Here is a 12,204-nt window from a genome sequence, read left to right as displayed (position 1 = left end):
TGTTTTATTTTTTATTATTACTAGATGATGCATATATTTGCCAGCGAGACAGACCACTTTTCCCCAATCAAATCCCTGTTTGAGCTGGTCACCTCCGTCACCCTGACCATTTTCCAACAAGGTATGCGTTACAAAGAAGCTCGTTCTTCATTCAGTGCTTGAATTACAGTCTGTTTTTGTTGAAGTCTTTATTCCTAATGATAATTTACACTAAATTAGGGAGTAAATAAAACAAAACAGTGTATAGTTTCCATCTCTTCATCCTGTGCAGCACACTTGTGTTTGACATGCTGTTTCCCCAGATAATGGCTGTTCATCTTCGCCTGCACTTCGTCCTCCTCGTCCCCTTTAATTGTCCTTCAGTCTGTTTTTTTGCCTCTGTGTAACATCACATCTCTGTGTGCTATTAACCCTCTGATCTTCAGCAGGTGTCGTAACTGTGGCTCTGAGAACCTGCCGTGGATTGTTTTCCTTTGGCTTTGTGTGTTTTTTTTCGGGGGATATTTCTGGGCGGAGTAGGGGAGCTGTGATTGGGGGGTCTTGGGTCTTTTTTGGAGTGTGGGAACAGCTAGGGGTAGGGAGTTTTGGGGCTAGCTGCTGCCCCACTCACTAATGGTAACCAAGCTTTTCAGTGAACCCTGGGGTGGGGCAGTTTGGGGAAGCATGTCTGATTTTAAGTAAAAGAAATCGAGAAAAAAAAAAACAGGAACAGGAAATAAGATGTCACAGTAGCAGGGGTCTCCTGGGTTCCCACTCCAAACCCACTTTGGTTCTTTTAGGTTTGTTCTTTTTATTCGTTCTCGTTATTTCTTTTTCAGTTCATTCTTTATCCTGACTCATGACTTTTTCCGATTTTCTTTTTCTCTTTCTGGAGACTACCTTTAAAGACTGCTTCTCGTCTCCTCTCTCTCTCTCTCTCTCTCTCTCTCTCTCTCTCTCTCTCTCTCTCTCTCTCTTTCTCTTTCTCTCTCTCTTTCTCTCCCTCTCGTTCTCACATGTGCAATTATTTCAATGAGATCCTTTCCGTTGCCTTTTGTTTCCACATGACTGTTCGATCTGTTCTGTTGCTGTTTGTATATATTCTTATTATTATTCTTATTATTTCTTAAGTTACATCTTTATTATATTTTAGGGCCCAGGGATCATCCTGATATTGTTGATTCATTTATGCAACTCCAAGCTCAGGTGTGTTTTTAGTTTCTTATTTCATTCACTTTGGGTTTCTCTCTCTTTTACTCTGTCTCTCTCTCTCTCTCTCTATCTCTCTCTCTCTCTCTATCCTTTTTCTCTTTCTCCGTTCTTCTCTCTTTTCTGCGTTGACCCTTTCTTTGCCTGAGCGGACATAGGAGCACTTTTGGATGACTGACGCAGTCTTTCCTTCAAATGTCTTGGTTTAGAGGAGCCTGGTCAGCCCTTCAGAAATGTGATTGGTCATTTCAAATGAGAAATGCCATCGTTGCTGTGTAAACATGCTGTATGCAGTCATACAGTTCATGTACAGACATCTGGGTGAGCTGCGAGTTGGGGTTCTTTCGAAACATCATTATAGCCGTAACTCTACAGTGCAATTCTTTTCCTTATAATATGCTGGTATTCAGCATGGTTGATGCTAAAAATGCAGAAAAATGAACTTGGTATAAATGTGTAAATCGTTAACATTCATATTCCAACGTATCACCAAAGAAAATACTAGAATACTTACAAAACATTAAACTGTACGATTCCATATAACTACTGAACTGCTCCATAATCAAAGCTCTGTAAAACGTCGTAAAGTCTCATCATGTCTCATCAACTCCCACTGGCATAGCATTAAAAACAATAAACAAACAAACATTTATATTTCAATATGGTGTTAATATTTACTGATTTTATGAAAATACATTAGTTTGAAGCATCCCCTAAGGGATGTTTAAGTTGTAAATGATTAAATTTAGGGCTGAATAGATTCCTCGAGTAATTCAAACCTTTTTTTAGCCTCGTTTAGTCCATTATACTACACACAAAGCACTGTGTTTCCCAATGGACTATTATTAACGACGCACCACCCACTAAACTCTGGAGCACTCTGGACAGGTAACACGGGGAACAGGAAGACAACAGCGAAGGGTGAGGAGAAGATTCAATTCTGACTTTATTGCTTGCAATTCCAAATTTAAAAAAAAGAAATTTAGCCAATCGGGCAGCGTCACCCCCTCTGTAGTGTCAAAAAGTTTTACATGTTGAAAATGAAATCGGCTGCAATCGATATTCGATGGAAATTTCGCGGGTTCTCATCTGGAAAACAGCAAGTTAGGGATTATCTAAAAATTCTTGGGAATCCGCAGCAGGGCCGAATGTTCAGAAACGTTAGGAATAACATTTTAAACTGTTTTCACTAACAAATTCTATAAAAATATTTAAAACACAGTATTGTATTAAAGTAAAATAATGACTAGATAAATCACTAAGGTACCATAGGGGCTGCGGGGGTGCGTCCAAAATTTGCAGATTTCAGAACATGTGGGGGTCTTAGAACGTAACCCCCGCGGGTTCCGTTGGACCACTGTATAGCAATTAAATGCACTAAATGGGTTTAGTTTTCACAGATATTCTTGTATACAATTTCAGCAATAAAATTTACATTTTTTAAAAAGGTAAACAAATTATTTGTTAATTTTTAGAGATTCGTCTTATTTTCTTTTGTATTTCGGTATCGCTCTTTAATAAAGAGAAAAGTACTTCTTATCTGATTACTCAATTAATCATTGGAATATCATTAGAAAACTCGATTACTAAAATAATCGATAGCTACAGCTCTAATATTATTGATTGGTTCTATTTCTGGTTACAACCCACTAAATGTCAGACGGAAACATATACTTTAAGCTTAGCAAAAAGAAGTATATAAAAGTTGAGTAAATGAAAGTGTAGATTAAAGGGGACACTTTGTTTATTTGTCTTGAATCTACATCATATCTTTTAACTAAAGCAGTTCTGTTTATGATTCCCTGAGTAGGGGTGCGGGGGGGGATTTTCAGGTTTGCCTGCAAGAAACAGAAAAAAGAGGCTTGTACAGTTCTTCAAGACATATACACTATATGGACAAAAGTATTGGGACACCTGACTTTTCTTAACATTTCAGGTTCTTTCCCAAATTCAAAGCACAAAGTTGTAGGCACAGAATTGTATTGGAAGTCTTTGGATGCAGTAGCATAAACATTTTCCTGAGCTAGGAGACTAAAACCTTTTCCAATATGACAATGCCATTTTCCACAAATCCTCCATGAATATATGCCTAACATGGGTTGGAGTGAAAGATCTTGAGTGGCCTGCTATAGAGCTTTGACCTCATCGCTATCGAACATTTTTAGGATGAATGTGAACGCTGACCGCACCCTAGTTCTCCTCACTTCAGGTTTATTGGCCATGGCATTTGGTTCTAGCTGTTGGTGGCTCTCAAAAGTACAGACATTAATAACAATATACATTTAGCTTGCACCTAACAAGACAAAACAGACAATATGAGACAAAACAGACAATATGAGTATTAAATATCACAATATACATAAAGTGTGAGCGTGCATGGTAGTGCAAATAAGAGTATTGTGCATTACCTATTTGTTCTACTGGAACATCTGACCTGAAGAGTGGAGGTTATTATTAACTTTCTTTTCGGCTTCTCCCGTTAGGGGTCGCCACAGCGGATCCTCCGCACGTTTGATTTGGCACATGTTTTACGCTGGATGCCCTTCCTAACGCAACCCTCCCCAATTTATCCGGGCTTGGGACCGGCACTAAGAGTGGCTGGGGACGGTTCCCTGACCGGGAATCGAACCCGGGTCGCAGCGGTGGGAGCGCTGCATCTTAACCACTAGACCACCAGGGGAAGTGGAGGTTATTATTATTAACAGCAAATCGGGACTAAATGTGGAAAAGCACATATTAATCTTATAGTCAGGTGTCCACAAACATTTGTTCATAATGTGTTGGTTTCTACATACTGCAGAATGACATGCATTATGGCTTTATTGAATTATTTCTATGTGCTTTACGCACATAAAAGGAGGCGGCTCGATGTTTATTTGAAAACTGGTATAGTTTGTAAAGCCCCTTCTCCCAGCATCACTCCAGTCCCCAAAACCATTTCAACCCTTACAAAATTTAAGTTAATGCTATCGAATTGGTACCCTCGTGTCTCACGTTTGGTTTACATCGTCAGTTCACTTCTGCCTTTGGCTGGATCTCAGGTTCTCCTATTTTTTTCTTTTTCTCTCAGTACTTCTGTCCCTCTCTGTCCCTCCCTTCTTCAGTATCCTCTCATCCTCAATGAGTTCCTTAATGCATTAGTTGTCTTTATCCGTACATGTTACTTAGATTTTTGTTACATACTTTGTCCAACGAAGACAGGAAATGAAAAAAAAAAAAAATAAAATCATACCACTTTAAGTTTTGACTTGAGTTAAATTTCAGTATTTGATTTTTTGCACTTGATTTCTTACCTGATGAGTTTCATTAAAATAAGTTGATGTACCTTTAGTTGCTTTAGTCCGAATAGAGTAAGCACATCGTAACGTCGTAGACGAGAAGAAGGAGATGTCTTTGGTAGGGGGTACGGGTGGGCTCTGCACGGATCCAGAGGCCGCAGTAATGTTGTGTGCCGTGTTCACTGGCTGTTTCTGCTCCGTAGGCTCTCAAACGGAAGCCTGATTTGTTTTTATCCGAGAATCTTGACGTGAAAGCGGTGTTCCACTGTGGTAAGTCACTGTTTTACGTGATGTAACGGCAGTAACGAGCTGTCTGGTTGTCAAAATAAATATATAAAAAATGCACAGTAAAAGAGGAATAAAAGGAATGTGGTGTGAATTCTTTCCGTCTAATTCTTGTGAGTCCTTCCTGCAGGAGTTCTGTCACTCAAATTCCCAGAGGCTCCTACTGTCAAGTCCACCTGCCTCTTCTTTGTAAGTTAGAGGATATTGCTGTATTGTAGCAAGTTGTGCTTTCTGATAGTTAAATCTGGAAATTATAGGATTCTTTTGTAGCAACGTTTTTGTGTCCGGACAGACGGAGCTCCTGCCGCACTGCGTAGACGTTCCTCCTGTGGGCCAAGTTGTACAGGAACATGGCAAACTCCTGTTGCTGGCTGTGCTGGAGGTCAGTCGCTGACTATTGAGGACCTTTCATGATTCCATATCTGTGCACGAAACAGTTCCAATATGCCGATTCTCACCTCTCTCTTTGTTTCTTGCAGGCGATCGGTGGTCAGTCTTCGCGCAGTTTAATGGACCAGTTTGCAGAAGTGCTGTTCTCCATGAATAAGCACTGTTTCAGTCTGCTCACTGTGTGGCTCAAAGAGGCCCTGCAATCTCCAGGCTTTCCCTCATCCCGAGTCTCTGATGAACAGAAGGATACATTCAGCCAGCAGATCCTAAGGTACTGCTCACACACAACTTGGTCACCATTATAAAAAAAAATCCTTTACATAACCAGAAATGTCCATTTCAGTATTTATATTATGCTGATAAGTTTAAAGCTCATGAAGCCTCAAAAGTGCTACATAATCTAAAGCTGATAAACTGTATTGTATTGTTTAACAGAAATAAATATAGGTTGCTTATAGTTCTCTGGGCTTTAATGTTTATAACTATGGTAATGTTTTATGTTGCTGATGTGTGTCTTAATTTTACAGTTCTACGTCTACATTTTCCAATGTCCATGTAACCTCTAATGCTCGTTGAAATGCTCCTAGTGTGTATTTTTATATATATTTTTTGTTTCTGTGATATCGTAGTTCGTTCTTTCGCTGGTCCAAATATAATTTGGTGTATTACGACTACAAAGGAGGCCAACATGCAACAGTCAATCAGATTTCTGTCATTGGCAAGACTCTCTCTCGTATTGTACCACAGATGCAAAATGGGATTTTATTTTTTAGTTATTGGGAAGTGCAAGTTTAGCGATACTTGGCTTAAAAAAAGGAATTTAGGGCTCGGTTGAGGCCAGTTGCCAACAACGTATTTGTGCGTTTTTTGATGTTGTGATATAGGTCATAAATTAAATTCTTAACGGTCTTTAAAAAGTCCTAAAAAGTCTTAAATTTGACTTGGTGAAACCTGCAGAAACCCTGATATGTGGAATTAGATTAGTGCATTATTAATCTATTAGGCGTTCCGATATTTAGCATTTTAACAAACTGACTAGCCGTGTCCATGACTGACATGAATCCTCTGTTGTTATTAATGGATTGATTATAATAACACTCCGTCTCTTTCTTTCTCTCAGGGAGCGGGTGAATAAGCGACGGGTGAAGGACATAGTGAAAGAGTTCACTCTAGTGTGCCGAGGGCTGCATGGCACCGAGTATGCAGCAGAGTACTGAGCACTGAAGTCCAAAGTGATCCGATTCCTAGCAGCGTACCGACCACCCCCCACCCCCCACCCCATTGGAAAATCCATACCTAAATAATAGCATTGTGAAAGCCTGACAGATGGATATTGTTCTGAGCATGCACTGTAAGGACCTGAGGAGGGCACCATCTTTATTGTTATTTTATTATTATTATTATCATCATTATTTCTCTCCCCCTGTGTCTCGCTCTCACAAATCCTGTTGGACCGTCTGGGGAGTGGACCGCACTGCTTTATCCAAGCGGTACTTTTCATACACTTTTCATACACGTCCTTCTCTCCACTCGCCACTCGTTCAGCATGCTGTGCGTTGTTGATTTTTCCCAACCATTTTCACGTTCTCGATCTTCCGTGGCTCCTAGGCTGTTTCCTTGTGCCGATTTTTAGCATTGAAATCAACAACGGAATCGCGGTAGTTTAAACGTTTTATTTTGTAATTAAAAGATATCTAAAGGAAAGACGCTAGGAGGTGTACGAGTCTTATAGATGCTGCTGCTAACAAAGAGAGGGACCAATAATTTTTCTCTGTGGCTTTATATATGATGTATGTATGTGTAATATGAATGTGTATGTGTGTGTGTGTGTGTGTGTGTGTGTGTGTGTATATATACCACATACATACACGTGTGTATACTCTAACTAGCCTTCACTTACAACATGATTCAAAGGTTGTGAACTTAGTCATGGGCTTTTTTTTGGTTTCTTTTTGTTGTTTTTTTATCATCAAAATGTATTATTTTAATATATAAAGTTAGCAGCATGCACAGGTCTGGGTAGAGCTGATTTAACAGACACTCGTGTAAAATTGTGGGGGGAAAAAAACAACAAACAAAAAAAAACCTTTAATGGTCATGAAAGAAGTCCTGCCCTGTGTATGGTGTCCTCTGGGGAAAGCTGCTGGGACCCCCTAATGGCTGTGAAATCCACCTGTAGATGTCCTTGTGTGTCTTTCTGGATAGAAAGCACGTCCAGAACCTCACCTGAAGAGAGGACAGCGGTCAACTGTGAACCGTTTTCTCGTTCATTTCAACACGTGACTACTTTGCGTGTGTGTGTATGTTATGTACACTTGCTTGTTCAGATTGCAGCTTCTGTACAATGTTGAGTGCACTTAAATCAAGGAACTGAACACAATCTACACTACAAGTCCCTGTGTGTTTGCCTTTAGAACCCCCCTGTATAGGACTCTTACGGTGGCTGGGTGTCTCTGTCTCCCTGTCTAATGCCCAGCTACTGCCTGCAAACATGTAGCATGTGTGTTTTGTTTCTGGGCAGGGAAATCGGGGCATGCAGCAAAAAGAATGTCTTGTGAGCATTCGGCAGGTGAGGATAATTCCCCATCCTGCCATTTTGTTTACCAGTAATGGATATATAGGAGAAGGGGAGGGAGAAATTAAAGGAAGAGAAATATACATGTGTTTGCTTTTCTTTTGTACTTTGTTTTAATTTATTAAATATATCTAAGATGGCACCTCTTGTTTTTCTGTGTCGTAAATGGGTGACTTTGTACCTGGAAGGTCCTACAGAGTTATGAAGAAAGAGTGTGTGTGTGTGTGTATATGTGTGTATATCCTATGAGGACAAACTAGGGAACGTTAAATTGTGCCATTTTAGGTGATCCAATAGGCACATTAGTTCATTATTCATTGAATTTATATTATTTTAATATTATTCAACTGAATTGTTATATAGCATTTTCTAATTTATTATCAAATATTAATTTCTTCATTTTCACCTTTTAAATGAAAGAAAAAACAACTAGCAAAAATTGTCCTCTTAAATAAATCTAATCTATTTCTTGCTATGTCCTAATTATTTCTGCTAATTAGCTAAAAGCTATCATTTTCACTTATCAGGCCAGAAAATATAAGCTGATAAATTGTCCCAATCGACTTGTTGTCCTAGATACACTATATGGACATGCATTTGTGGACATCCGACCATTTGTATGTGCTTTTTGGGATGTAAACATTATGTGAATATCCCTTTCATCATTTAGTCCCCATTTGCTGTTATAGTAACCTCCACTCTCCTGGGATGATGTTCCAATAGATTTTGGAGAATTGTTGTGGAGATTTTTTTTTTCCATTCAACCACAAGGGTGTTAGTAAAGTCAGGTACAGTGTAGTGCAGGGGTCTTCAACTAAAATTGCTTGAGGTCCAGTAAATGAACCTTCTTGCCAGCTGAGGTCCGGATTTATATACCTTAAAAAACATGAATTTATGCTTTTTGTCAGACTAAAGAAATTAGAGTAGACAACATTTTTATTGGACACAAAAAAAGATTAATAAAGGAAAAATCTAAAGTGCTTATGTTTCTGCTGAACTGAAATTACAGATCATAAGTAATGAACTTGTACCTCACTGGTTAAAACAAAATGAGAAAAGAAAAAATCTCATCACATTTGAACTTTACACTTATTGTCTCTACCTAACTAAATGTATCTAATATTTAACATTGCTCTCTTCTGTAAAAAAAAAAATATCATCAGCAATCTCATTCAGAAAAACAAAAATAAAGTGCCAGTTTTGGATAAATGAAAAAGTGCAAGAAACCCTTTACTTGTTCATTGGTACAGTTCCTTAAGTCCATAAAAATGTAAATAACCTCAAATTAGAATTTCATAAAATTGTCGGTGAGGCTGAACTGAGTTGAACTTAAAGATAGAAGCAAAACTCGGTTTTAAGCAGAAGCTAGCAACAGTGAGCATAGTAACTGTAGTAGCGGCTCTACTGAGCTGTCCTTGAAAATAGATTTTATCAGATTACTTTTTATTATTTTATTAGATATATATAGTGTTTTGCATATATTTATTTAATTATGTGGAAAAAGCTTTGCGGTCCGGCTGGACGCGTCTTGCTGTCCGGATTCGGACCAGAGTCCGCTAATTGGCGACCCCTGGTGTCGGGTGTAGGGTGGGGAGGCCTGGGGTCCAGTCAGCGTCCCAACTCATCCTAGAACTTCGGTACGGTTGAGGTCTGAGCTCTTTAGCAGATCATTCAAGTAAACCATTATCTTCATGGAACAGGCTTCGTGCAAAGGGGGCATTTTCATGCTGGAACATGAATGATGAATAATAAATATAAATGATATTACAATTCTGCAAAGTATGCATAGGAAGAGCTTACAGACTGCAGCGCTTAGAAAGGACTTAAAAAAATGTATTCAACAAAGCTGTATATCCTGATCTATAATCTTTAAACCCAAATTTCTTCAGGGAATACCCAACAAAAAAAAGTGGCCGTGGTGTTCCAACATATTTGGTATGGCTGTAATGATTGGCTGTCCACAAAATTTTGATCACATAATTTATATTTAGTGTATCATCCTATTGCTAATCATTAGTTGTAACACAGATAAAGAAAATATGCTTCTCCCCGTCGGGGAATCGAACCCCGGTCTTCCGCGTGACAGGCGGAGATACTGTCCACTATACTAACGAGGAGCTGAGTAGAGCTCTCGCTAAGTGCACTTAAACCCTGTTACCTTTAGATATATCGCCATAGGATATAAGAACGTGAAGATGGATTTTAGGAGTTTGAGTCCACCACGAGTCTGAACTCCTTTGGTGGCTGGATTGCAGCACACATGCTCGTTACCATGTTAGTGAGAAAGATGTCAAGTTACAGTTTTTTTTAGTTTAATAACCTTGACACATCATATAACCAAATATAGTGTAAACACCTGACACTTGTGGTTCTTCTCCAAATTATAAACACCATCATATATATATGTCTTCATATATCCTATTACAATTTCCCTTAACTTGAATCAAGAGGCCCAAACCTGTTCCTTCATCACAAGAAATGGAGTCAGCTCTCTAATAATCCCCTCTCTCCTCCCAACAATTAACATGAAGCTTTTATTGTGTGGTGTTCTTCAGGTTTTGTGAAATAAAGCAGCCCCGATCTCTTCTTTATAACTTATTGTTAGTATTGAGAGGGCCTCACAGTTGTTTATCTTAACACTCATTCCTATGACGTCTTTGCAGTGTCTGTAGGATCTTCAAGATGTGAGTACAAGGTATACAGGATGTTCTTGTCTGGTTTCACACATCTTTGGTTTACAAAATACCACATAAGGAACAGTTTGAACACAGGTCTGGTCCAGAATATATGCACTTGTCTGTTTCCTGTTTCTTGTATCGTCTCTTCTGAATTGAATCAAAAAGGGTGAACTTCTGACCATTACACCCATATGTGTTTTTTCTCCAAACTGATACCACAAAAAATCTAAGCACACAATTGTATAGGATGTCTTTCTATACTCTTACTTTATATACATTTTCCCCTCACATGATCTAAGAAACCCAAACCTGATCCATCATCACAACTCCTTCTACACAAAGCGAGCGATATAATAAACAAGGTTTGCCAAAAGAGAGCCCTGACCTCAACCCCACTAAACACCTGACCATTGAAATACAACAATGGTTTTACACTCCTACACAATATAGTACGACTGTAGGTTATAGTCTGAGCATTTCATTAAAAATGAAGAGCACAAATCTCAGAAAGCATTTTGCAAATGAGAGTAATGCAGCACAAAAAATATTTTTTTTGCTATATACTAAATACTATATACAGATTTAGATATACAGAGGCCTTTTCTCATGTCTTCTTCACGATGGAGATTTCCAACAAGACATAGACGTCAGAGGTGCAAAGAATGTGCTTGTTACATGAAAAGAAACTTGATTTCTGATCTCCGCTCAGTGACGCAACACAGATCGAGTACAAAAGACTGCAGGACTGCCACAGTTTTTAGCGATTACAATGATTTATAGGATTTTTGGTTAATCGTGTACTCAGAATTAGAGTTTCTTCAGACACACTCTCTCACACCTCTTCACTCCCACTCAGTTTTAGAGACCGCATTATCCTGAGCTGGGTTGCAACAAATTAGGATCCAATCCCTGTGAAACCTGCTACCACATCTAAGGTAGGATAAGGCTTTCCAACTTAATATTGGAGCATTACTGTGGGGATTTGTGTTGAATGACTGACAAAACCATTACTGAGATCAGATGCTGATGTAGGTGCATTGTTCAGTGGAGGTAAGGCCAGGGCTTTGAGTTCTTCCACTCCAAACTTAACACACTGCAATCATGAAGCTCACTTTGTGCACGGGTCACTTTCATGCTGGATCAGTTCCAGTAAACAATTATTTCCATTGATAAGAAGCTTTAATGCTACATTATATGTACATATAAGTTAAAATGTAGTTATAGCTGAGCGTTTAAGGTATTTGACTAGAAAACCATTGGATTCTCCACTGTTTGTTCACCACTCTAAGTGAAGCGGTAGCTCAGTGGATAAGGCTCTGGGTTACTAAGATGACAATTTGGGGATCAAGCCCCAGTATCACCAAGCTACCTCTGATTGGCCCTTGAGCCAATTAATCATCTCTGATTCAGGAGTGCTGTACCATAGCTGACCCTGTGTTCTGACCCACACCTTCCTAACAAGCTAAAATATGTGAGAAAAGAATGTCAGTGTCCTGTGATGTACATATAACAAATAAAAGCTACACAACTGTGTATGGGGAAGAACTACATATGGATATGATGATCATTTGTCCACATAATTTTGACCCCACACATTGCATGTAAAAAGGATTGAGATTGCTTAGGTACAGTTCACTATGTGTGTGGACCTGAAAGCCAATAATTCATACACTGGAAATCTAATTACATTGGAAATGTAAATACATGCACCATGTAATTCTCTTCCAACCCACCTACAACCAGATAACAGCACTGCGCATGCGCAAATGTTTACCTACGTTTGGGAGAGTCAGAACTTCTATATTTCCTC

General features: G+C 39.0%; 1 protein-coding gene across 4 annotated transcripts in view; it reads left to right on the top strand.

Annotated features, from left to right (window-relative positions):
- The window catches only part of ipo13b (importin 13b), a 50,171-nt gene extending 42,313 nt beyond the window's left edge, over positions 1–7,858 (top strand). For all 4 annotated transcript variants that reach the window (XM_083563295.1, XM_083563294.1, XM_083563292.1 and 1 more), the window contains 7 exons: positions 25–121; positions 1,133–1,185; positions 4,670–4,736; positions 4,882–4,940; positions 5,044–5,133; positions 5,231–5,412; positions 6,262–7,858. In XM_083563295.1, the coding sequence (XP_083419421.1) occupies positions 25–121; positions 1,133–1,185; positions 4,670–4,736; positions 4,882–4,940; positions 5,044–5,133; positions 5,231–5,412; positions 6,262–6,358 (645 nt within the window). In that variant the 3' untranslated portion in view covers positions 6,359–7,858. The remainder of the gene's footprint in view (positions 1–24; positions 122–1,132; positions 1,186–4,669; positions 4,737–4,881; positions 4,941–5,043; positions 5,134–5,230; positions 5,413–6,261) is intronic.
- Positions 7,859–12,204: the final 4,346 nt, after the last annotated feature.

Source organism: Silurus aristotelis (assembly GCF_946808225.1).
Source record: "Silurus aristotelis genome assembly, chromosome: 15".
NCBI lineage: Eukaryota > Metazoa > Chordata > Actinopteri > Siluriformes > Siluridae > Silurus > Silurus aristotelis.
This window is presented reverse-complemented; position numbering and strand designations above follow the sequence as displayed.